At 38.3% G+C, this 27,743-nt stretch overlaps 1 protein-coding gene across 1 annotated transcript; it reads left to right on the plus strand.

Annotated features, from left to right (window-relative positions):
- The first annotated feature begins 4,888 nt into the window (after window positions 1-4,888).
- Window positions 4,889-25,814, plus strand: prkg3 (protein kinase cGMP-dependent 3). Its single transcript, XM_084738203.1, has 22 exons — window positions 4,889-4,997; window positions 11,656-11,745; window positions 13,785-13,847; window positions 14,046-14,172; window positions 14,373-14,539; window positions 15,069-15,182; window positions 15,624-15,729; window positions 15,881-15,944; window positions 16,317-16,394; window positions 16,490-16,578; window positions 17,576-17,641; window positions 17,837-17,884; window positions 18,680-18,721; window positions 18,827-18,941; window positions 19,839-19,975; window positions 20,156-20,245; window positions 21,080-21,221; window positions 21,824-21,987; window positions 22,599-22,715; window positions 23,014-23,076; window positions 24,222-24,297; window positions 25,523-25,814. Exons 2-22 carry the CDS (start codon window positions 11,658-11,660, stop codon window positions 25,607-25,609), a joined length of 2,043 nt encoding a protein of 680 aa, XP_084594329.1. The 5' UTR covers window positions 4,889-4,997; window positions 11,656-11,657; the 3' UTR covers window positions 25,610-25,814.
- Window positions 25,815-27,743: the final 1,929 nt, after the last annotated feature.

Below are 27,743 nucleotides of genomic sequence, written 5' to 3' on the forward strand. Positions count from 1 at the left end.
AAAAATGACTTGAATGTGAACGTTCGAGCAGTAATATTGTCCTGCAGGTATTGCAATACTTGTTTTCCTTGAAGTGTAACATGCCTTACAGGATTATACTTTGTAGTGTTTCAGCCCTGCATGTATACTTTACACACAGTTTTGCAATGCGTACCAAACTCTAACGTAATCCGTCAACAACAGTTCAGTTGTTAGAGCTGTCAGTCTCAACCTGAAACCATCCAGACCGCAAGAAGATACATATCTGCCATGAAAAAAGACGTATATAATTGTAAGATAGATTTATCATCTGTTTTTGATTTGATTTGAAAGCAAAAAAAAGGAAATCCAGTTCATGGAAAAGTATTATATGCTTGTATATGCTTATGCAGTATGCTTAGTTGCAATTTTAAATTATGCACCACATCAAAGGCCACTGAGCTGACACCATCTGATGACCAGTAAATCTCACTGTGTTTACTTGAGGTATTCGCGACTGCTATCAATAATTTAATAGTGTTTCTGAATTCATGTGTGTTGTAATCTGCCTTTTGTTTGTCACTGAAACATGTGGTTGTTTTGGGAAATGTCGATAAATTGTTTGTCGTGTCTGTATTATATGGAAGCCCTGAGAGGCAAAATTCTGGTGACCCATTTTATAAGTCTGATCTAAATGGTTTTCTCTCGAGTATTTATGATCTAATTTTTTGTCAGGATAATTTCTCATTAGTGTTTGTAATTGTAATACTCATTCCAGCCAAGGAGCACGTTCAGTCTGAGAACGGCGGCACTGTTTTGCTACGTGTCCAGATTGAATTGCACGTTTCCTCAAAATGCTGTAAAACGGTATGTTTTGCAGAATGCAGAATGCGTCTTGGCATTGCTTTGCTGAAAAAAGCAAAAAAGACGCCTAGATGGCAGCATGTGTTGCTCCAAAACCTGTATGTACCTTTCAGTATTAAAGGGATGTGACACTTTCATCTCCTTCAAGTCGCTTCAGTGACGCCTCGCGATGTACATTACATACTGTAGTAACTGCAACCCCAAACAATCAAAAAAATTTACCTTTGTTTCTGTTTAAATAAATGTTTTGCTATGTTTTGTTGGTAGTGAACGTACCCCTGGAATTAACAACAGACACTTGAAAAAATATTATTCAAAAATAACTGATCATGGAAAAACTTTTTTTAATTTCTTCTTAAGTCTTAAACACTGGAGAGAAAACAGATTAAACTAAGAAAATGGCCAACTAGACTTTTTTTTCTCACTTTCACCTCAGGGCTTCTGTAATATTCTGACCACTTTGTTTGGGATGTCGTTACAGGAGGGCATTCATCTTGAATTCAATCATTGATTTTAGGTCTTGTGTGCACTGAATGTCTTATAAAACCAGTCGAGTACATGCTGAAGGTTTTATCATGTGTATCACCAATCGTTCACTGATGATACGAACACACCACTTTATTTTGCCAGTATATTCTTAATTTATGATTAAAGTTATCATTTTTACCAGAACAGTTGTTTGACTCGTTGAGAAACTTTTTCAACTGGGAGTCAACATGAAGGTATAAAGACTGTAACAGCAAATGTTGCTAAATGCTGTTTTATTCAGTTTACTACTTTCACTTGCCTTTGATTGCTGTGTATTTTTTTTTTTTGTTTTTTTCAGTTTCACCTCTGTATAAAATGTAACCACAACTTTGGGCATTATCACCAATTATCTTTTTTTGTTTTTGGTTGTTGAATTATACTTGAATTAAAGAATGACAATAATGAGAAATTTGAGTTTCAGTTGGTGGTTTTACATCATGAATAAGATGAATTCGACTTTAGATTTTAGTCACAATTCAGTTTTATTTTTAAATGCTGTTTTAAGACAACATAGTCTTTAGATGTAAAGATGAATAGATGATTAGTTTTATGGCCTGACAACTTTCCTTTTCAAATTCTTCTTCTGTGTTCATGTCAGTGTGACTAAAGAGTTTGTTTTCTCAAGAACTAAATGAATATTAATTTGACCAGAAAAGTTTGTTTTGAATCATCACAAAATTACCTCAACTTGAATTTTTAAAAATAAATTCAGCTTCAAACACTAACTGTTAACGGAGAAATCTGTAATATATTTGCTGTAATAAATCATGAAATGACCATGATGTGTCTTCAGAGATTAAGGAAACATGTTAAGTTGAAATACTCGCCTCTCTGACAACAGCCCTTTGAAATGTCTATTCTGGCCCAAAATTTGTGTTCTTGTTTGCCCATTTCATGTTATTTAGAGTTCAAATTAAAGCCGAATGTTTGCTGAATGAGTTTATGAATTTATATGAGTCATAAAAAATCATTAATAATCTTTTTAAAAGGAGTAGATGTTAATAACAGTTAAATTGAGAAAAATGTTAATGGAGTCTGGCAGGCAGTGAACTCAAACTCCAGAGTGTGTTCTTTCAGAATAACAGGCTTAACTTTACGTTGACAGACAGCTGACAGTTATAAACAGCTGATCAACTTACAGTGCAAGACTTGTCCTCATTTGTTATTGCCAGTTTATAACGTTGCACTCCTGCAGGGTTCCTGCAGCCTGCCTGAGCTTCCTCGAGTCTGGGGAGGAGGGGGCGGTTAGAAACAACTTGCTTCAACCAAAAATCGCATATTAAGTAGGACTTCAACCTATTTAATATAAAGTCTGTGGCTCCAGCTCTTACTTTTTCAGTTTCACAAAGTAGAAATAATAAAAATCAAATTTATTTATCTTATCAGTAACATAGTTAAAAAAAAAAAACAAACAGATTCTGATCATCATAAAAATGCTGAATATCAGATCCGATAATCATCCAGGCTGATAATTGGTCGACCCCTCGTCAATGGCTGCACAGCCTGTTTGTTTTGATTAACAGATATCACCATGTTGGTCCTAATGGAAAAATGTCATAACACAGGCACGACATGTCACTGAGTTCCCTGCGGTTCCACAGCTGAAACCCGAGCCGATTTATCTCCGAGCGGCCGGGGTCATTAATGTCGCTGATTAACCAGACAGAGTATCAATAATTAACAGCGAACAATAAAAGGCCCACGCCCTCTGTCACAATGCGAACCCTTCAGCCTCATTTAGATTCATGCGGTGACGCCGCGGCCTGGAAAACATCCAGCGGCGTGTGGAAAAATAGGAACCTAATGGAGTAGACACTTTATAACTCCGACCGCAGATATAATCTACTGAGTTGTCCTGGTTGCCCTCAGCCGCGATCATGTCCCTCAGATCCAGCTGTCACTTCTGTGACTCTCAGAGGAAAAACACTCGGCATGATCGCGTTACGAAGAGACCGTCTTCGAAAAGCTGGGTGTTTTTCATCGGTTTACAAAAATATCAAGGAAGAAGAAGGTGGAAGAAAGGATCTGAGAAAATAAATTCAATTTAGGTGGAAAAAATTCACTTGTATAAAAAAAGCAGTACTGTTTCAACTTCTTTACTAAATGAAAAGTGAAAAAGTACAGGCTCTGAAATGTACTCAGAGTATAAAAGCTAAGTTGTCCTCTGAAGGACATTTCTACTGACTGTTTCTCCACTAGAGTCTCCATCTCTGTCTGAATCATCGTTACATCTTTTTGTCTTGTTACGTCTTTTATGTTTTGTTTATCCTGTTATGTATTTCATGTCGTTTTCATTTTTTGCATCGTCTTGATACTCTTTTTCATCTTGTTACATCTATTATGGCATTTTTGACTTGAAAAGTCTCTGTCTTGCAACATCTTTTACATCATTAATGTCAATTTATGTCTCTCGTTTTCATCGTTACATTTTTTACGTTTTTTGTCTCTTATGTCACGTTTGTCTTGTTACATCTCGTTACGACTTTTACATACTTGTCATTTTTGTCGTTACATCTTTTACATCATGTTTGTCTTGTATATCATTTTCATTTGTTATGTCTGTCACAGCATTTTCATCTTGTCATGACTTTTATGTTATTTTTCATCTTGCTATGTCTTTCACCTCATTTTTTGTCTCGTTACGTCTCTTGTGTGTGATGTGCACTGATGAGTACTGCTGAGAATCGTCTTTTCATTGCACTGTTGTCCCATTCAGTTGAAATCAGTCTTGATGTTGGGAAAGCAGCGCCGAATGAGACAAAATAAAAATAATTATTCCCCTCAAATGCATTAAAATTAAGTAATGGGTCTGTTTTGAGAATGTAAGGAGCAGAACAGATATCTGTGTTAAAATGTAGGAGATAATAGTAAAAATAATAAATACAGATACCTGGACAAAGTATTTTACCTCCCACCGCTGTATGTAACTTCCCTTTTCTGTTATCATTTACAGTGACTTTCTCATCGTTTACCACTTTAATGTTCTCTGGTATCTGTCAGCTGGGAATCATAAATCACTGCTAAATGTCACTGAAAGCACAAATCACTGTTACAGTTATGTTTTAAAGTAAAAAATAACACTCTGCACTGGTTAATTTTGACTGAGGACAAATAAGAAGCAATGAAATCCTGCAGCTGAGCATGATTTTTACACCCCAGCTTCTGCTTTCTCTCCAGTCCATCCTCCTCTTCCTCCTCCTCCTCCTCCTCCTCCTCTTCCTCCTCCTGTCTGTATTCCTCTACCTGGTGTGATGGGAGGAGCCTCAGGTTATCGTTAATGATTCAACACCAGAGCCGCTGAGATTGACAGATAGAGAAAGAGCAGGAAAGATTGAGGGTGAGAGATAGCCGGAGAGAAGTAAAAATAGTAAAAGCTGTGGAGCAGACATGGCAGCGTAAGCCGAGAAAGTGTGCAGCGCCAGAAGAAGAAGGAGAAGGAGAAGTAATGCCAGAGAGGCTGCAGACTGCATGCTTGTATCTGCTCAGGTGTGTCCAGTCTGGAGGTCAAGCAGAAACTGAACACACGTCCAACACTTCTGGTGGATCTTAAGACTTCACAGGGTGATTATTTGGCTCCTATGATCCCTGCGGCCTCTGTGGGCTGGACAGACGTTCATCTCGTCTCCTGATCCACACGCAGCCTGCAGGTGAGTGTCCACATGTTCTAGGACGGTGTGACTGTGAGACCTGGGTGTCATGTAAGGAGAGGATTTGCTGTCCAGTCTGCGTTCTAGATGCATGTTCTATCACGTGGTTCAGTGTGTTTAAAGTGCAGATTCTTCACTTTACAGGCTCGTAAAAAGCGAAAGCTTAGAAATAAAGGTGCTAACTAGAACCATAAAGGGTTCTTTGGTTCTGGTAGAGCCTTTTATAAAGGTGTCACTAGGAACCCTTTCAGAGTTCGACCTAGAACCCAACATACATGGTTATACCTAGAACCATCTGTGATAGGTTTCACACAAATCCCCCACAGAAAGGTTCTACAGAGAACCTCCTCTATGATGTTAATGGTTCCACCCAGAACCTTCTCTGTGGGTTCTTTTCAGAACCTTTAAACCTTCTAAGAGTGCTAAAGAGAACGCTTCAATATTAGGGTGTTCTACCAAGAACATTTTTGTATTCCAATGGTTTTATCTAAAATTTTCTGACGGGTTTCAACCAAGAACCCTTTTATATTCCAGTGGTTTTATTTAGAACCCACCTGAGAGGTTCTACTGAGAACCTTTTTCTATTCCCAGGGTTTTATCTAGAATCTTTCCAGGAGGTTCTGCCTAGGAGCATTTTTGTATTCAAAAGGTTTTATCTAGAACCTTTCCAGGGGCTTCAACCTTTTATATTCAAAAGGTTTTATGTAGAACCCACCCGGGGGGTTCTACTGAGTATTCATTAAGATTTTAAGGGTTTTATCTAAACCGTACCCAGGGGTTTCTACAAAGAACTCTTTTAGATTTCACAGGTTTTATCCAGAACCCACCAAGAAAACTGTTTTAGACTGAAAGGGTTTTATCTAGAACCCACTCAGGGGTTCTACAGAGAACCCTTAAATATTCCCAGGGTTTTATCTAGAACCCACCCTGGAGATTCTTCAGAAGCAAATGGCTCTGGGAGGAACTGCTGCCATCAGGAAGAACCTTTTTGGAACCTTTATTTCTAAGAGTGTATGTCCGCAGAGACCCATCTTCCACTTGTATTTTTCATTAGTTGTCTGTGTTTGACGTCCTGAGACAATAAACAATAAGCTAAACAATTTTTCTGATGCGTTTACGAACAGTTCGGACAAATCCTACTGATCCTACCTTTAAGGAAAAAGATGACGATGTGCACCAGAAAACCCTAAAATCCAGTGAAGGAGAGGCTCCTAAACACAGCACCAGAGGAGACACATGTTGTCTCCAGGTTTCTGTTTCACAGCACCTTATGAGAATTCAGCTGTAGTTACACTTGTCCATGAATTATTGATGAGGCAGTATGGAGTGTACAGTCCGCCGCCTGTGTATCAGAGGAACAGTGATCAGTCCAGTCCTCATGTTCCTGCTGTGCAGCTGAAAACCAGACAGACAGAAACATCTCACTTTTCTGTCCTCGAGTCATTTACTGGAAGAGTCTCTGCTCATCTGAGTGTTGCTGCTGATCAATACTCATTGTGTTTATTAATATTTCAACATTTTTTGGAGGTTTATGTTACACTGTAAAAAAATATATATATGTTAATTTAGAGGAATCAATTCATCTTTTATTATTAACACAAAGCAGCTACAAGGAACTTTTGGACAAAAGCGACCGTAATAACCACAAAATAAGACGTCGACAATAAAATTATCTAAAGAAAAATGTCCTGCTTCCTTTTAATTGGCAAACATAATTCATAACTGTAGCTTGTTTCTAATGTTCATCAGTGTGACTGAAGAGTTTATGATTCAACTTAATATCTTGAACATGTTTTGAATTATTTGACTATAAAAGTTTACTTGTTTTGAATCGTTACAAAATTACCTCTCGTTGCCTTTTCAAGTCAGTCAAGTTCAGTCAACTTAAAATTATAAAGCAGCCCAGACACTAACTTTTTAAAGCTACAAAAAATAGTTTATTTTCACGATAAATTTGTAATATAGCTATACGAAAATAAATAGTGTTTTGAAGTAAAACTCCCAGTTAACAGTCAACATATAAACATCAAACAAGCCCAAAAAGTGGTGAGCACCTGAGTGTATCTTCAGTGTCAGTTGTCGTTCAGCAGGAGAAGACATTCAGTTGCATAATTATCCATCTGATCTCGGTTATAATGGTGATATTTCTCTGTTGGTACACGACCTCACTCAAAATATCACTTTTAATGAGGCAGCATATCAAGAGGCTTCTGTAAAACTCTTCTTTCTGTCTCCTATTTCTTCTACTGGAAGAAGAACATCTTTCCAGTCACTTAAACTTAAATATATAAACTGTCCCCAGACAGACAGCAGGACATGTCTCTCAATCATCGACCTGTTCGAGGTTCTTCTAAGCGAGGACAACCAAATGTCTCGCTTGTAACAGGCTCATGTATGGTTTACTTCTCTTTAAATTTGGGATACCCAGGTGAATTCCCAAAATAAAGTCCTTTTGGCTGAGTGGTAAATTTATGTAGTTTAACTGCAGTAACACAAGTGAGAGTTAATTACAAATGATTGATTATATTGTACCAGTTTATGTCTAGTATTAGCAAATTGAGTTTGAGCCTTAATCAAGTATCCTGCCACTCATCTGACGTGATTTCCACCAGTGTTGGGCAGTACTCAGGCTCGGGGAGTAACAGATTACATGTAACAGGATTATGTAATCTGGATACAGAAAAAGTTACTGATAAAAAAAATGTAATCAGATTACAGATACATTTAGTAAAAATGGGGATTATTAGCAGGATTACAATTTTAAAATAAAGAACAACATGCCAATTGCCAATTTCTTATCATGGCCTCTAGTGAAAAAATGCTTCACAGGATGGAAATTTTGCTGTTGTTTGCCTTTAATCAATCAATCAATCAATCAATCAATCAATCAATCAATCATCAATCAAGACATTTGAGGACGTCGTGTTGGGCTTTGATCAACATTTTTCACCATCTTCTGACATTTCATGGACCAAAAAACTAATTAATTGAGAAAATTATCAACAGATTAATCGATGTTGAAAATAATCATTGATTGCAGCCTTAAAAATCTTATATTAGGCCAAACCATACCATTTTATATTGAGGTAATCCAGAAAGGAAAGTTACATTACTTTAAAATTGTCATATTTGGATTATGTGACAGACAGGTACAAACAGGTAATTAGTAACTTATCAGAATACATTTTTAAAGGATCCCTCCCAACCCTGTCAGTAATAATTACTCAGTAATTTATTACTGTAATATTTTTACTTTACAAAGTGGCATGTAAAAGTAATTTAGTAATAAGTAACGTTATTACTTTTTAAAGGAGTAGTGAGTAAAAAGTAAGTTACTGCACTTCCTAAGTAACTTCCCCAAATGATCATGGCAAGGTTATGACAGTGTAATGACAGTCTTATTCACATCCTTTCAAATTAAGTCTTTCATGATTTTGTTTTTTTACTGTTCATCTAATATGATTGAAAATGTACTTGTAATATTTTTTTTTTTGTCTTTTGTAGCCAATGCATCACATAAAATTAGAAATAAATGAATAAAACAGCCAATAGACAACCAGCTACTTTTGTGATCACTGTCTGAACTCCAGTTGCCCCGAGCTGAGTTAAACTAACGATGGTTTCCCTTCATTAAATGTTGACTAGCGGGCACTAAAGGTTATCTTCTCAATCTGCCCCGGTCGCCTCTCTTTATGGCCGCAAGTTCCTAGAAAGCTTACAAATTGTGTTTGTGTGACTGGTTAATAAAACACCTTGAGGCAAATTTGACTTCCAGTTATAGTGCAACATGTAGTGACATATTTTTTTATATCACCTTTATGTTCCCTGTAAAATTTTAATGACCATCGAGTTTTGTCTTGTCATGGAGCGCGGGCTTATTAACTCCTGGCACTGCCGCTGCATCGTGTTAATGTGCCGGACTGGATTATCACACTGTCGTCTCCTTTGATCGTGAGTCAGTGGCGTGATGGAAAAAAAAAATCACATCCAATTTAGGAGAATGAGAATTGTCTTTGCCATCCTTTTTTTGTAACTTGATCATCCTCACCTTCCTTTTTATGAAACAAAACATGTCCACTCCTCCTCACTATCATGGTGCATTGTTTGTTTTAAATAGTATTATTGTGTTTACTTGTTTGTTTGTTGTTTCCTAAAAGCCTGTGGCTTCTAAACCTCTCCTGACGCATTTTTTTCTTTCATGATTGTATTTTATTGTGTGTGCAAAAAATAAAATAAAATAAAGAAATGTTATTTTTTCAAGTAACTTCTGTTCAGACGTGCATCAAAGAAACGAGCCCCTGATAGTGGAACAAAAGCTGTTTTATATCCTCTGCCCTGTCACAGTTTGTTGGTCTATTGCTCAGTGACTTTATGATTCGCTGTCCAATGTTCAGGGTGAGGCCGTGGTGACTGAGGTCACGTGACGAGCTCGGTGATCACTGGCAAACAGCTCGTCCAGCTCAGGCTTTGCTGGGGCGGATGTGTGTGTGTGTGTGTGTGTGTGTGTGTGTTTGGGCTATTGGCCGGGACACCAGTGGCCTTGCGTTTGTAATGATTGCAGTGTTTGGCCTGTCAATAGAGACATAAACGTCTTCTCATGAACAGCAAAATGAAAATGGTGGAGATGCTTCGTTATCAGGGCTTCAGTAAACAAATCACCTGGATGAACAAAGATATTGGACCTGCTGTGTGGTTAAACTATCTCACTCAGCAGCGCTAATGAATCCATGTTAGTTAATCTGTTAGCATGCAGGGCCAATTACACTTTCCACCTTAAAGGGATAGTTCTGTATTTTTTGAAGTGGAGTTGTATGAGGTATTTAACTACCTAAACTAGGTGCAGGATGCAAATTACATGAAACATGATACACAAATAGTCTCATGCAACATGGTTTTATAGTTAATTTTGCTTACATTAAATAGCTAGTTTGGTAACTTTTCAACTGCTTTTCGTGTAGACTGTATCAAGTGGAAAAGGCTGACAGCTTTCTTTCATAATGGCTGTTCTTGAGAGTAGGAAGAAAGTTGTTGGTGCATTGATGCTGATCAATATGCTGGAGAAAAAAATACACCAATGGATCATTTCATCCTCTTTTCAATGAGCTTGATCCAATAAGCTTCCAGTGAGCGCAGTCACACTTTGACTCAAGGACAATAAATAAAGAAATTGTTGCCAACTTCTGACATCAGTATGAAATTGTGGCTTGATCTATGATGCTATTTCAGAACAGTAGTTTATATTAATACTCTAACTAAGCTAGCTAAGCTAGTTAGCCAAGTGCAAACTGCAGTGTAAACAAACTTTGTTTTTACTTTCATGTTTGTTTGTTGACAGCGTTACCAACCTGACAGGAAGTCTATCATAGTTTGATGTCGTCATGTGACACATTATCAGCATTTTGATTTGTTGTTGCGTGAAACTAGTTTCACAAAGTTGAGAGTTTTGCAGCTGTTGCAGTGAGTTTCAGACAAGTTTCTTGTGTGTTGCAAAGGGCTTTACATCATGCAACTCAGGTGAAACTTTCACCATGTTAAGCCCTTGGTATTATAAAGAGCTGATATGGATTCACTTAAATTACACAATAATACTAAGTCAAGGCAGCAGTAAACCAGCAAGCCCTGTGTTTTGTGAGGTAAAATTACTGTTGCACTCAGGGCAGGTCAACTGAAGGTGAGCAAACTGTAAAATAACCAAAAAATGGCTCACACACTGCAGGGATTGAATTTCCATCTATTTAATGCGCTGAAGTTGTGATGTTTTGAGCAACACTGCTGTTCATCAGAGAAAGCCCTGCAGGATGCGAGCCGTTTTTTGTTTATTGTAAAATTACTGTCTTTGTCAAAGGTGTCTGGTGGATTTGGAGACAGCAACATCACAGCTTGTACAGTGATTTACTGGCAAAGTAGACAAAGTAAAACGGTGAAAATATTCTAAATATAGCGTTCACTTAAGTTGATTTTGATGTTTTTAGGTGAGCCTTTTTAGGTAGCTAAAATATGCTGCTGACCCCGTTCACAGCAGTACATTGCTTAGCTTTCTGCTCCAGTAATCCTGCAGCATCTATAAACTGGGGGCGTGGCAACTGACATTTACTGTAGATAATACACTGAAGTACCTCATACAACCCCCCTTAAAAAAGCAAACAAACTATCCCTTTAAACACTAAACTGTACAGCAGACATTGTTAATGTCACACATTATTGTAGGAGCACACTAGCAGAGAGAACAAAGAAATGTGCATGTTCACACAGGCTGTATTAAGGGAGCTAATAATGAAGGTTTTTGTACTATTTTGGCAGGTTTTGTGCCATTATCAGTCATGGGTGCAGTAATAGAGCTTCAGCAAAAGCTGGCAGGGTGTGACAGTATTCAGAAAGCACCCTGTTGACTGTCCATCATTAGTCTGCATTATTCAGCGGGGCTCTTGCTGTGTGCAGGCAGTGCTGTTGAGTTCAGTGCCTCGTGAAAAAGGCACCAGCATAGTTACATACAGCTGAATTATGATGTCTGGGGCTTGAAGTCTCCACACATATCAGCATGTTTAGTTCTGCATTTAATGTCTGTGTTCAGATGCATTATTTAAACTTACTCCTACCTGGTTTCCACTGATTGTTTGTCTGTTTGCTTCCTCCCATATGTCTTTATTTTTTTGGGTAGCCATGGAGAAGCAACTGGAGGAGCTGAGGCAGCAGCTAGAAAAGCAATGTCTGATCAACCAGGAGCTGCAGAGGCAAAACAAAGACCTGGGTGAGTGCAACCACAAATTTATCACCTTAAAGAGTAACTTTTCATTAAACCATGCACAACTTCACAGCTAAGTGTGGTCTATTGCTGTGCTGTGCACATAACATATATAAGTATACACAGTGTTGGGCAAGCTACATGGAAAATGTAGTGAGCTCAGCTACAAGTTATTCGACATTAAATGAAGCTTCACTACACTGGAGACACCCACCAGAGAAATGTAGCAAGCTAAGCTACAATAAAATGACAAAAGTAGCTTAACAACTAACTACATCAAAGCTATTTTTAAAGTAAAAATAAAGTATCTATGTATCTGTCTGTCTGTGTTTAGTAGTATATTTATTAGCCCCCTTCTGTACTAGGAGCCATCTACACAAATATCAAATTATTTATTTAAATCAACCACAACAATTTGGTTTTGTAGAGAAGTTTGTTAAGAAAAAAACTAAACAGCACAAGTAATATTTCTGAGTAACATAACCAAAAGTTATACGTTTCAGCTTCTCCTGTCTTCTCATTTTTCCCACCTCTTCCTGCCTAAATTCTTTTCACACACAGTTTTATTCTTTTGCTGCCAAAGGACATGTTGCTAGCTAGCGCCATGTTAGCTGTTGGTGTTTGGTGACTGAGTTGTGATGATTAGCTTAGCTAGCGATTGTTGTGTTAACTTCGTGAAATACCTGAATGTGTGTCCTTAAATTTGTGTTGGACGTCTTGGATGTTAAGCTTCCTTTTAGTGTTCCACAGTGAACACCGGAACGTGTAACTGTTCTGTGAGGACTCGATAAGTAACATGAACTTGTTAACGTTAAGATTCACGACACATACACATCTCTGCACCCTCCTCTAACACTACCTCCTGCTGCGCGCGCTCTATCTTACCCTGCTGCGACATTTCACCAATAATTAGCAGGAAGACTGCAGAATGTTTGAACAGACAGCGAAATAAATGCAGCTTTTACATCTTTTGCACATATTTGATTGGACTGTTTGTATTTATGACAACGAATTGACTGTACAGGTGTTAGCTGTAAGCTAGCTAGCAGCTCAAGAACTGACCAGAGGTGTGCCTGTGAGTGTTTGTGTTCAGCTCAACTTCTGATCATTTTTTCTGACATTTTCCTCCAGGCTGTCTAATTTTTAGTCCTGTCACTAAAGTAGATGCATAAAGCCCCAGGATGAGTGCAGCAAATGACAAACACAGTGAAAGGAGCCACCTTGCTGAGGAGCTGCAGGTGTGCAGCCTGTCGCCTGCAGCTCTTCATCTGACAGCTCACTGTGGCGGCTCCTTCTTAGTCAATTACTCTCTGACATACTTCAAACTGATTTACTGCCAAACAACACCAAAAATTACCATTGTCTTGCAAACACAAACACAAACACACTGCATTTCTTGTGAATATTGAATAATAAAAGTGAACTTGTTGCCAGTTAAATGCTTTTAAAGTGAAGCTGCAGCAGTAGGAAATGTTCAGTTCGCAACTTTTTCCCCCCCAGGAGCGTCACCACAGACACCCAGCTCGTAATACTGCAAAAATATAAATATTGAAATACTTTCATCAGTGGGTCGTAGACTCAGTCACCATTGTGCAACAGATAGGAACTGAACAGACAATTATTTAAATTAAAATCTGCAAGATTGCATAACAACATGAGTCTGCTGCTACAATGCAGACTTAAAACATTGTACTGGCTGACATTAGCTTATCCTTATTGTATCAGTGTATACTGGCTGATTAATTATGATATAGTTCAGTTTTTATCATTCTACCAGGCAGCTCTGGATATTGTCCCTTTCAATACATATCTTAGTTTTTAAATTTAGGGATCCTTACAGAAATTGAATATCTATCTGCCAATATATCATAACTCTCAAATATCAGTATTGGTATCAGCATAGAAAATCCAGTATTGGTCAGCTATATAAGTGACGTTCTTCATCCATGTGTGTCATGAAGGGAGAACATGAATCATGTATTATTGCAGAAGGTTCCTTGTGATTTTTTCCTACATTAAATGTTTCTCTGCTTCTCTCCTCACAGAACAACGACTGCAGGAGAAAGAAAAACTTCTGCAGGAGCTGCAGAGTCAATACCATGATCTGGGTGAGAGTTCAACATAGGCACTAGAGCCGGGGAGTCACACACACACACACACACACACACACACACACACACACACACACACACACACACACACACACACACATGCACGCTCAAGGTGACCTTTGATTCAGCATTTATCTGAAACATGGCAGCCATTTACAGTAGTTAACCCTCCATCTGTGTTCCTCTGTTTGCCAGAGTTTCCCTCCCAGAGCGGTAATGAGATTGACCCGGAGGTCAGGAAGAGCCGAGCGGCCGTCATTGCCCCCGAACCGATACCCGAGACCCTGGAGATTACACGCACCAGTGTCAAGAAAACTCCCAGGTTGGTAATCGGTGCCACTGACAAGAAAATATCACATTTAAATAAAACTGCACAGGATTTTTTTGCTTTGCTGCTGTGGAAAATCCAATACATGCCTCCCCTGCACCTTAATAATATATGATGGGTTTGCATGTTGCATGGGAGGTGCTTAAGATTTCAGTGACCTTATCAATATGACTTCTTTCCCCTCACGTCATCAGCGAGAAGAATCTGATCGTCAAATCCATCCAGAAGAACGACTTCCTGAGTCGCCTCGACGACGAGCAAACAGCCATGATGGTGGATCTGTTAGTGGTGTCTAACTTCAAACCAGGCGAGGACGTCATTAAAGAGGGCTCTGAGGGAGACAGCATGTACATCGTAGCAGGTGGGGATGCCTGGGTGTCCTCTGATCTGTGTCTTATTTAAGAACAAAAATCAGCATAATATATTATATGTACAAACCTTGTTTCCAAAAACGTTGGGATGTTGTATAAAACATAAATAAAATCAGAGTACAATGATTTGCAAAAACTTTCATTCATTCATTTCATTCATTTGAATACAGTTCAAAGACAAGATATTTAATGTTCAAACTGATTAACTTTATTGATTTTTGTAAATATACACTCATTCTGTATTTGATGCCTGCAACATGTTCCAAAAGTACATCACCTTTTCTTTTCAACACTCAGGAATCAAACTCAGACTGAGTGTATATCTACAAAAAAACAATAAAGTTTATCAGTTTGAATGTTAAACATCTTCTCTTTGTACTGATTTCAAGTGAATACAAGTCAAAAAGTATTTTCAAATCATTGCATTGTGTTTTTACTTATGTTTATTTATGTAGAAAATATGTTGAAAATTCTACAAATTTCTGTATAAAAGGACTTTCTTTACTCGCCACCTTTTAGCGGGTGAGCTGCGTGTCACCCAGGCAGGCCGGGACCTTCGCACCCTGACCACCGGAGATGTTTTTGGGGAGTTGGCCATCCTGTACAACTGCAAACGGACAGCGACAGTTAAAGGTCAGACACTGTAATGGTGCCGTACATACAGATATGATAATGTGATTGTTTAAATTAGGCTGTAGGTATAAATAGATAGAAAGATATAACAGCAGCGTCCCAGATGTTGCTTGTCTCATTTTCTCATCCAGACTTTTTTAGACTTCTGGTTTGGTTTTTGTTTTGTTTTTTTTACAGCAGGTTGTTGCACCACATCAAGTCTGCACTTTCTTACACTAAGCTCCTCCCTGTTGAGCTGTTATTTTAAAATCTTCAATCTCAAGTATCGTCTTTGGTTGTGGCCTTGAAGGAGTCAGTTACGGCCCTGAATGTGAGCTTGTCACTATTGTATTTGTGCGGTTTCATTTTTCTTCAGTTTGAGTCCAGAACGGTCCCTTACACTCTTTTCTACTCATAACGAAAGTGTGTAGCTAAAGTTAACAGTCTTAACCGACATTGCAGCAAAGACAGCGGTGCGTCTGTGGTGCATGGAGCGACAGACCTACAGGACGATCATCACCAACAAGTCCAAGAAGAGACGGGAGCAGCTGATGGGCTTCCTGAAGACGTGAGTGTTAAGGACCCTGTAGCTACGAAGGTGTCAGCGTGGTTCGTCAAAGTTAAAAGAAAAGTTCAACATTTTGGAAACTTTTGTTCCAAAATGTTGAACTGTTTCTCAGTCTGCTGCTCTGGTTTCTGTTTTCTGTACGCTGTCACAGGTCTCGCACTCTGAAGGACCTGAATGACGTCCAGTTGTCCAAAATCATTGACTCGATGGAGGAGGTTTGTACTTAGACGTCCCATTATGAACTTTGAGCGTTAGAAGTGACTGTTGTCGTGTGCAAACATAATAGAAATCCAGTTTTAGTGAGCAAATATACACCCCAATTCCTAAAAAGTTGGGATGTTGTGTAAAAGTGCAATGATTTGCATCCTTCAAAAAGACTGGGAAAGTTGTGAAAAATGCTCAAAAAACACCTGTTTGGAAAATTTGAGGTAAGAATATTTGAAATCTCAAAAGCCTGGAAAGACGACATTTCCTGGACGCTTTATTTTAACTTTATTTTCAAGACAACCATATATGATGCATTTTTGCCAATATATGTAAATCACGGTTGTTGTTCTAAGTGTTTTTTTTTTTCTCCCGTTCCTCAGGTGAAGTACCAGGACAAAGATGTTATAGTTCGAGAAGGAGCAGAAGCACACACGTTCTACATCATCCTCAAAGGAGAGGTAAAATCATATAGTGAGCACAAACTCCTATTTAAATTGTGTGTATAATGCATTAATCCTCTTTTCCTCTCTTTGGTGTTCGTTTCCCCCTACAGGTCCTGGTGTCTAAGAACGTGAACGGGCATCAGAAGCAGATCCGTAGGATGGGAAAAGGGGAGCACTTCGGGGAACAGGCCCTCATACGGTAACCATGGAAACGCAACACATGCCCGAGGACACTGCATTTCATCCACCGCTGTGTGCGCCGTGTCTCTCAGCTGCCGTCATCTTTGACATTATGGTTGTGCAACCTGACGATTATCCTCTAAATGTGAACAGTCATTTGTGGCTAAATTGCTCAGTGCTGTTATATGCAAATTAGCGAACACAGACAATGAAATTCAGGACATTTTGCAAATGTTTAACTCTTAAAATTGTCTGCAGCAAACTGGTTTTGAGTGTCAGTGGTACTGCTCAGAAACCAATAACACAGTCTGTAATCTGCGGTAGAATAACAGACACATTCTTTTGACTACGTCAGGGTGACATTAGCTTTTTATTAAAAATCAAATATCATCCGGCTAGTGTTCTCTGCCACTAAATTATTGAATTTAAGGCAGCAGCTTTGATGCTTTATTGGGTTTTCAGATGCAGATTTGTGCAGCACAGAGATCAGAAAATTAATAAATATATGCAACACTTCTTCACTTCTTTGGAAAAAGTTAATTTTCTGTATCCACATTATATTAATGTGTTGGAACAGCCTGTACATCAACAAATCACTCACCATAATCTGCTGTAGTTTATTCATTTACACTGACCACATAAATCTGTAGTTTTAACATTAGAAATAATTTACAATTTGAAGTGATATTTTCAGTGTAATATAAAAAAAAAAGTGTATCACATACTCAAAAATAAAAGTAAAGTAAAATTCAGTTGACTTTGCTTACAAATTTATCCAAAGTAGTTGATATAAAGACTATTTAAACTAATATATAAAAAATAACTTGATGAAGCAGGACATTATTATCAGTGCAGCCGGTGACATAAACACGTCATTGCTTACAGATACTGATGGAAAGATTTCTCAAATATCTGATAAACTCCCTGTTTCCTCTCTGAGGAGTTGAATGATGGTTATGTGCAGTAATGACACACAGTTTTGACATGTACCACGTTTTTTTTTTTCCCTCTTGCAGGGAGGTGTTGAGAACTGCCACCTGCACTGCCGACGGTCCTGTTACCTGCTTCTCCATTGACAAAGAGTGAGTCTGACATGAAGCTCTGAGTGTAAACGAAGGTGATGTTCCTGTTCTGTCAGCAGCTGTTGTTCCTGCACAGACAGAAACATCCTTAAAGGAACCTGCCCGCAGTCTTTGTTCTGTCCTCGTCTCCTTGTTTCCTCTGTGATGGTTTGTTTGTTTGGTTCTGTTTGAAGAACAGTGTTTCCTTCTCTTCAGGGTATTTGAAGAGACGATTCCCATAGAACACCTGGAGCTGTTTGACGAGTACGTACCATGATTGTTTTTCTCCAGCAGTGAGAATACTGTTAGAAATACAGGGACTAACTAGAACCATAAAGGGTTCTTTGGCTTGTCCTCAAGGGACAACCCTTTTTGGTTCCTGGTAGAGCCTTATATGCTGCCTAGAACCCGACAAGAGTTACACCATCTGTGCAAGGTTTCAGCCAGAACCCCTTATTAGAGGTTCTACAGAGAACCTTTGTGTGGTGTAATAGTTCCACCTAGAACCCTCTCTGGTAGTTCTATCCAGAACCCTGCCATCCTTTAAGGGTGCTAACAAGAACCCACCCAGGGGGTTCTACCAAGAATCCTTTTATATTTCAAGAGTTTTATCTAGAACCCACAGAGGGGGTTCTACGGAGAAAGCTTTTATATTCCAAGAGTTTTATCTAGAACCCACCCGGGGTGTCCTACTGAGAACAATTTTATATTCACAGAGCTTTTTGACTAGAACCCACCAAGGGGTCTCCACCAAGAATCCTTTATATTCAACACCTTTGTCTAGAATCCATTCAGGGTGTTCTACTAAGAACCCTTTTATGTAATGGTACAAAGAAGCCTTAATGAAATATTTCAACAATCCTTGAAGAACTTCCAAAAACGGTTCTTTGGATTAAAGGGGTTCTCAATGGAACCCTTAGTCTTACAAAGAGCCCTTGATGAAACCTTTCTTCAAAATAGAGTTCTTCACAGGCAAATGGTTCTGAGTAGAACCTCAGCCTCCTGTTGAGTTTCATTGACTCTCATTTGTTTTTTTTTGTTTTTTTTTTTCACTCTCAGCTCCAAAGTGCTGCAGGAGGCTCAAGCTCCTCCGAAGTCGAGGTGAGTGTCAGAGGTGGAGAAAATCATATGAGTCACACAGATGAGTTCCTCGACATGAAAGAACCTTGGTTAAGAGTTCTCCGTCTGTCTGTCTGTCCCCGTCAGTCCCGTCAGCTCCACTCTCAGGTTTAAGGACCTGGTTCCTATGTTGTATCAGGAGGGTCGCTTCCAGGGAGATCCCGTCACGCTCGGAGTCGGAGGGTTTGGTCGTGTTGAGCTGGTGAGACGATTTTTCTGTTTCACTACTTTGGTATTTGCTGGAATCTGAAAAAACACATTGAGGTTGCTGTCATTTATTTACCCGCACGTTTTTTTCACACAGTGGTTGACCTCACCCTCATCTGTGCTTTTGAACAACTCCAGGATGCCCCTTTAATACCCAGTCATGGGTTACCAATTTACCTGTTTACCTGTTGAAGGTTTCAAACAGGTGTTTTTGGAGCAGTACACAACTTTCCCAGTCTTTTGTTGCTGCTGTCCCAACTTTTTTGGAAACATGTTGCAGGCATCAAATTCGGAATGAGTGTATATTGTAACACACTTTAATTTGTATCATACTTTATACATGAGTCTCTGCAACATTGAGATTTCTCGACACAGTTTCAAAAAAATGTTGCCGAAAGAACCAAACCAGCTGAAATGTGCCAAATTTTCCAAAAGCAATGAACAACATATGTTTCTGTTTCTGCAATACAAACTATTGTGATCAGTGAGTTTTCATAAATGCCTGACGAATCAAATACAATACAAACATATTTGATCATTTAATCAAAAAGGCCCAACAAGCACTACAATTTAAAAAGCTAGAATTTTATGGCGATTATTCGATGTGTCAGGCTTTACAGGGTTAATTTATCCCCACAGGACAGTTGGTTTTTGCAGCCACACATGGATACAAGATGACAAAATGCAAGAATGAGCTCACTGTGTTGCCTGTATAACTTTTCCATAAAAATAGAGCTGGGTGATGTAAATATGCATGTGAGAATCCCAGTGCAGAGCAGGAATTATGGAACATATCTGCAAATCAACACTCTGCATATTTCTGTGTGATATTGTGAATTTTCTTTGCATATTAACAGTTCAGCGATGATCACTGTTTTGTCGTCATTTCTAGATGACCACAGTGAATCATGGGACGTATTACGCCATGAAGCGAGTCAGCAAGAAGCACATCGTTCTCAAGAGACAGGAGGAGCACATGCTGTTTGAGAAGAAGATCCTCAAAGCCATCCAGTGTGACTTCATCGTCAGGTGTCTGCCATCAATCACACGCGCACACACACACACACACACACACACACACACACACACACACACACACACACACACACACACGATCCTTCTTTAATTTCAACATATAAGTGCAGTTTAATGTAAAGAGAAGGTGGACGCGTTGGTGTTTAATCCTGCTTTTTAATTCTCTGTCTGCAGGCTTCATGCTGCTTTTAAAGACACACGGTACATCTACATGGTGATGGAGTTCTGTGCCGGAGGAGAGATCTGGACCAAACTCAAAGAAGTGTGAGAAAACACAGACAACACTAGTATCTCACTTCTTCGTTTAGACAAAACAGCAAAATCCGTGATGATTTTATCGGTAGGAAACTGTATGGTTTGTGTTCTTGCATGTTGAGATCACCACTGAGAGGGGGAGACTTTGTTCTTTAACTCTTTCCCTGCCAGCGTTTTTTAAAAAGTTGCCAGCCGGCACCTACAGATCAGAACAGATCTGATAGTTTCAGAAACAAAAAACATTTTGTTCGAGCACTTAACACAAATAACCACATGAACCAACACTAAATGTTTTATGTTGTACACATTTATGTGACACAAAATATTAATTTTAAAATGATTTTACTGATTAAACAATGATTTTAGTGTTGATTTTAAGTCTGTGCTCAGAACTGTGTCAATTGCAATGAACTGTTCTTCATAACAACGGTCTGTTACACAGAAATAACAGACCTTAGAATGCTGTAATTGACCAATCAGAAATGAGTATTTAACAAAGCCATGTAATACACAGTGTTTACAGTTGTTATAATCTTTTTATATCAGTGTTTTTGAGCCCAGGAAAACTAGCTGACATCATGGCAATTTGGATCCCAATAAGTGCTAAATTAATAAACCTACAGTAGCTGCCAGTATCTGATGCCCAGAAATATATCTGATACTGTTACCCACGGCGATCTATAGTGACAACAACAAAATAAACCTCAGTTGTTATGAACTGTTGGTGACCTGTGGTTTGTTGCTGCCGCAGCGACAAATCAAAGTGATGGAAGGCCACAGGTTAGTTTGAAAGAGAGCAGAGGAGAGAGGCGTTTGAACCGTTTACGTCTCTGTGATTTTCAGGGGGCGTTTTGACGAGCCCATCGCTGTGTTCTGCACCGCCTGTGTGGTGGAGGCCTACGCCTACCTCCACAAGAAGAACATCATGTACAGAGACCTGAAGCCTGAGAACCTGATGCTGGACATAAAGGGCTACGTCAAACTGGTGAGTGCTTATCTGTGCACGTGTGCCGATTTCTGCACACTATAAGGACAAACCGAATCTTCGGGTGGTTTAACAATAATATTTTATTGTTAAGTCACTTATTCAACCAGCGTGGTCAACTTATAATTTTGTTGAATTTATTCACTATGACTGTTTGCAACTTAAACTTGCTATTGAAATTATTTTAAATTATTATTTTTTTAATTACAACCTTAAGGTCCCCTGATGCATTTGTGATTGTAGACTCAGCATAGTACACTTGTATATTTGTACTACATTAGTACTACACTAGTGTATCTTTTTCAATACAGTTGATTTAACAAAAACACACACAGACACAGCTGCATCAAATCAGCAGAAAATATCATTATTTTGCTTTCAATTTAAAGTAACAAAATGGTTAATTTTATGGAAAAAACAAAAATGTTTTTTTCAGGAAATGCACTTGTCAAAGGTGTGTGAACACGTGTTTCTGTGTGTTTTTCATAAGTGACTCCACATGAAGAGGCTGCACCAAGCTGCTGGTTTGTATGTTAATCCTTCGTGGTGTGTGTGTGTGTGTGTGTGTGTGTGTGTGTGTGTGTGTGTGTTTCTCTGTGCAGGTGGATTTTGGTTTTGCCAAAGAGATGGTACGTGGTGAGAAAACCTACTCATTTGTCGGCACTCCTGAGTACATGGCCCCAGAGATAATCAAGAATCAGGGACATGACTTTGCAGTTGACTTCTGGTCCCTCGGCATCCTGATCTATGAGCTGCTGGTGGGAAGGTAACACTGAAACACCTGAACTCACCTGGAAACAAACATTCCTGCTGTCTGAGAAGGTTCAGATATGACAAACTTATGGAAGCATATTTCTGCCACTGAAAGAAAAAAATATCCTCGTAGTAAGTCATAATTCTGAGATAAAAAAGTCAAAACTATGAGAGTAAAAAGTAACTTTCATGAGATAAAAAGTCAATTATGAGATTAAAAAGTCATAATTATGAGATTAAAAGTCAAATCATGAGATAAAAAGTCAGAATTGTGGGATAAATAATCATGATTCGACTTTTTAGATATAATACTTATGACTTTTGTATCTCTTAATTCTGATTTACCATGGTGATATTTTTTTTTCAGTGGTAGAAATGGGCTTCCATACAAACTTATATTGATAAATAATTTTTTTTTTTTTTAAAGCAAAAGACTGTTTTTTATGTCACTTTAGAATCAAATAGAATTGGTGAAGTGAGACTGAATCGTGAATGAGTCCATGTGAGCCACTAGATGGCAGCAGAGAAACATGAGTGACATCTGCAGAACTCACTCAGCTTCAGAGACATTAAAACAGTCCAAAGATGAAAAACACTCTTCTCTCTGTTTTTTTTTCTCATCAGCCCTCCCTTTTCAAGTTCAGAGCCTCAGAAGATTTACGCCAAAATTCTGGACGGGGTGCTCAAGTATCCGCCTTACCTGAGCGAGGCGGCCAAGTCCATTATCAGTAAACTGTGCAGGTGAACCGACCGTCATCGTGGTTAAAATTTCATATACTGATAACGCTGCTGTATGAATTCAAAATGAGCTCGATGTGTCGCCTCAGTGACTTTCTCATGAAATAGAGTTGGGTCATGTAAATATGCATGTGAGAATCCCAGCATAGAACATGAATTATGGAACATATCTGCAAATCAGTACTCTGAATCATATAATGTCTTTTACGCTTTCTGAATGCAAATCTCTTGAAAAGTGGAATCTCATGAAACATTTGGATGGAAGGGCCTGACTGGTGTGTTTATGTGTTTTTGTTTGCAGACCTCGGCCGGGTCAGAGGTTAGGAAACACCAAGAATGGAATCAAAGATGTCCGGCATCACAGGTAACCATGGCAACATGAGACACCACATAACCCTTGGATGAAAAGGCACATGAAAAGGCTGGGCTGCACCGACAAGGATTCAGTCGTGGTTTAACTTTAATTTATGTCGCACCAAACTTTTAAACTCGAGATTAAAATTAGAGCCATTGTGAACTTTAAATTTGCACTTGAGGAGGTTTAACTTTTAAAATAGCTGCCTTTTTTGTGATGGATTAAGCAAAATAATAAGATGTAATGTTCTACTAACATTTTAGCTAGCTAAGAAACATGTAACTTTTTTAGTTACCTAGCAAACAATATAACAATTGTTTTACTTTGAAGCAAGCTAGAAAAACAATCTAACTTTTTTGTTTGTTTGGTTTTAGACTGCTAGCAAACAATATAACTAACTTGTGTCTTACAATTTCAGCAAGCTGTCAAACTATCATTTAAAAAACTTTTTGTTTGCTAGCAAATTATATAACTTGTTTTTTGTTTGCTGACAAACAATATAACTTTTTACTTTTTAGCTAGCAAACAATATAATTTTTTAAAATACTTTTTAGCTAGCAAGCAAACAATATAACTTTTCATTTGAACTTTTTAGCTAGCTGTCAAACTATGATTTTTTAAAAAAAACAAAAAACTTTAAGCTATCTAGCAAACAATGTAAATTTTTTTGTTTTTAGTTAGCTAGCAAATTCTGTAACTTTTTAGCTAGCTAGCAAACAATACAACATTTTATTTACTTTTTAGCTTGCTAGCACATTGCAACATCCTGTTAAGGAATACAGAGCAGCCAACAGTTAATGGTTTCCCTGTCTTTTATACTTACTAGGTCCTGACAACACTGACAGTTGTATTTGTTTTAATATGGGTAGAAAGCATCTCAGTTATGATTAAACTATATAAGTTTGGTTAAACTTGGATTTTCTAAATGGAGATTAGTTTTGAAATGTGCAGCAGACTTGATAACTCTGATTAGAACTAATCTTAGATTAGATTAATCTTTGTTGGTGTCACACCAGCTGACCCACTAGTCTTCTTGTCTTGACAGTTGTACAAGTTTCACTACAGCAGACTGAGCTTTCCAGCCCGTTGTGAATCATGTTAGATATTTCTCGCTCTGTTTGTGACCCGTGGTCTCCCTCTTCTCTTTCCTTCAGGTGGTTCAGCAATATGAACTGGCACAAGCTGCGTGTGGGTCAGCTCGACGCCCCCACAGTGCGGCTCATACGCAAGGTGAGTCAAAAACCACTCGCTGAGTTTGTTTACTATCATGTGAAAAGTGGCTTTTGCAAGGTTTGAGGAAAAATAGAAGATGAGTAGAAGGCAACAAGCACAACATTTGTTTGCTGTCTTTTGTGGTGCAGGGAATCATTTCAAAGAAAAAAAATCAATTCCTGCACACACAAACCACCTCTGCATTGATTTATTTAAAAATGTCAACGTTTCGGTCATAAGGACCTTTCTCAAGACATCTCAATCATTAAGGCTAGGTTGTACTAACCAGGATTAATTTTTAAACCTGATTAAACACACAGATAAACTTAACTTAGCTAGATAAATTAGCCTCACTGCCAAGCAATCACAAGTGGAATAACTTTTTTTAGTTGGCCAGCAAACAATATAGCGTTTAGTTAACTTTCTAGCTAGCTAGCAAATAATATCATGTTTAATTAACCTTTTAGCTGGCTAGCAAACAATATAACTTTAGTTCACTTTTAGCTAAACAGCAAGCAATAGAGTAGCTGACCTTTCAGCTAACTACCAAACAATATAATGTCTAATTTACTTTTTAGGTAACTAGCAAACAATATAATGCTCTGTTAACCTTTTTGATAGTTAGCAAACAATACAAAGTCTAGTTAACTTTTTGGCTAGAATGTAGTGTTTAGTTAATATTTTAGCTAACTAGCAAACGATATATCATTTAATTAACCTTTTACCTTGCTAGCAAACAATATAATGTTCAGGTAACCTTTAAGCTAGCTAGCAAACAATTAATTTACACTTACTAAGTCCAGACAGCACTCACATGTACTTTTTATTTATTTGAGGGGGCAAGAACAAATTTTTCTGATTATTCTGACGCCACATGAATACAAGAAAAACACAATGCCAGTTTATGATTGATATTTCTTTAGAAATGTATTTAGGACCACAACTTTGACAATTTGAAAAAGATATTTATATAGGCATATAACTCTTCAGATCTCGGCTAACGCGCTCCATCCATCTGTGTTAGTACGTTTTCTCTACATGTTGAATGTCAGGTAAGTTAAACTGTTCCAACTTTGGCCGAGATGTCAAAGAAACTACACTACTCATAGTAAAACACTGAATGGGTTTTCAGGTCCTTTCAGGAACCTTCTGTTTACATCATTTCCAGTTCGATGGGACTGCATATGACTGTATTAAATGTATCCACAATTTTCAATTAGCTGTTATTTTTTTCCTCCCTCAGGGCCCCTGCTACATCAACTTTGATCGTTTCCCTCTTGATCACACCAAAGCGGAGGAGGAGTTCTCTGGTTGGGACCGTGACTTTTGATATTAGAGGATCAAAGGCCGCAAGGGTCGCCCACATCACCCAGATATGGAACAAATCAGACGGAACTCGCTTTAAAGGGATAGTTAGGATTTTTTGAAGTGGGATTGTCCACAGTCAGTGTATTACCTACAGTATAGTTTGGAGAAGCGGCTGGAGAACTGGTGCAATGTCCTTCAGTGGAGCGGGTCAGCAGCAAAATGTATTTTAGTCACTTAAAAAAACAATATTAGTTCAAGTTTTATTGTGAAGAGCCCAGGACTGAAGTTAGGTGCACCTCAGTTCTAAAGAAAACACCTACTTGTAAGTTTTACGACTGGTTTAGTTTTAATAAATTGTCTCTTTTTAAATTTAAGATTTTAGGTGATTGTTCTCCTGTACAGGTAATGGTATGTGAGAGCCAATTTAGTATATTTACTATTTTTTATATATTATAGTAGATGCCCACAGGATATTGAAGCTTTATAAAAATGAAGTAAGGCCTAAAAAGAGGTGGGATTTAAGATTGGAAGCCTGACTGAGTACAACAGCAAACAGTTTCTGACCAGGATTTGATTATAAGAGAAATAAAGGAGAATATAATCAAGAAGCTATTTTCTCATTATAGGATGGCATCGATCCTTTGAACTCACATCTACAGTGATTCTCAAGCACCACAACATCTACTACAAAGCTCATTGCTCGTTTTTCGGTCATTTATAAGGAGGGTAGCTGCTGTTTTTTTGTCGGAAGCCCTAATTTGTTTGTTTGTGTAATCTGGCACGAGCATCCTCTGTCTCAGTGCTGCTTGGCAATTTTAGATAAAGGTCGGACAAGCTGCTACAATAGCTATATTTAGTTATTTTCGGTGCTTTACCTTGCTCAAACCAGTCTGGTACCCAACAACACAGAAAGATGACATTACAGCGTGGTTATGTGACCTGCTACTGTACATTTTTTCTGTTTTGCATCCAACTAACACGGTGACCAAAAATTGTACTGTTCAGAATTCCGACAAGATCACAACCGTTTCAGTCTGACGGCAAAGGGAAACGGTGAAAATATTCTTAAAATACTGTACACGTAAACGTTGATTGATTTTGTTAGGTGGCTAAAATACGGTTTGCTGCTGACCCTGTTGGCCCTGCATGTTGCTTAGCTTCCTACGCCACCTCTCCTGCTGCTTCTCCAAACTGCGGGCGTGGCGAGCCCCATCTACTGTAAGTAATACACTGACTGTTGATAAGCACCTCATACAGCCCCGCTTCAAAAAATCCGAACTATCCCTTTAAGCCAAAACACGGTCACGTGATGGTAGAAGGAGCTTCATAGTGAAAGAAAACATAACCCATATAACAAATGTGATTATTAAATCAGAGCGGAGCTGCAGGGAGTCATCACTTACAGAATATTTATTAAAGTTTCTCTGTTGCCATGGGGACAGTCGTGGTGGTGGCGAAGGGCCAAAAGTAGGAGGAGGTGTTAGGACAAGATGTTAGGACGTTCTGTTTCCACATGCAGCGCAGGGAGTTCTGGTGCCTGATGAGGAAGCGTTAATAACATCATGCTTATGACACTCCTCACTGATTAGAATAAAACACCCGTCTGAGTGCTTGTTAACGGAGAGGAAAAGTGCTGAGTCATGTTGTTCCATCTGCACAAAAGGCCAGCTCGTGACAAACCTGACAAATCAATACTCATGTCTCATCTGTTTATTGTTCTTTTGGATCTACGTTAGTCTTAGAGATGCTTAACTGCTCACAGCAAAACTATGATATTGTTGAAGTTTTTGGGTTTTTTTTTTATTATAAAATGTCACTTTTTTTCTTTGTTTGTGTGTTTTTTTTTTTTTGATAATCTGCCCTCTTTTTTTGTGTGCAGGTTGTTTTCATGCACCTTGATTCAGGTTAAAAAAAGATCATACTGTCGAACATCCTGATGAAAAATTTCTACATGGCTCGAGTTTAGTAAATAAAAGTGCTCTTATATGCTTGACTTATCTGTGTTTCTTTTCCAACCAGTTTACAATTTTGACTGTTTATCTCATAAATAAAATTTTTTAATCTCAATAATAACTTTCTATGTCATGATTTAGATTTTTTTAAATCACATAATTGTGACTTTTTTCTCAGTTTAGACTTTTTATCTCATATTTTAG

Source organism: Lutjanus erythropterus, chromosome 15 (assembly GCF_056507025.1).
Source record: "Lutjanus erythropterus isolate fLutEry1 chromosome 15, fLutEry1.hap2, whole genome shotgun sequence".
Lineage (NCBI taxonomy): Eukaryota > Metazoa > Chordata > Actinopteri > Lutjaniformes > Lutjanidae > Lutjanus > Lutjanus erythropterus.

Bases quoted from the DNA above. Each gene is read 5' to 3' on its own strand.
- prkg3 (XM_084738203.1), top strand. From the start codon at position 11,658: ATGGAGAAGCAACTGGAGGAGCTGAGGCAGCAGCTAGAAAAGCAATGT. The intron at 14,540-15,068 runs GTGGGGATGCCT...GCCACCTTTTAG, and splicing joins CAGCATGTACATCGTAGCAG to CGGGTGAGCTGCGTGTCACC. The intron at 21,222-21,823 runs GTGAGTGCTTAT...TTCTCTGTGCAG, and splicing joins TAAAGGGCTACGTCAAACTG to GTGGATTTTGGTTTTGCCAA.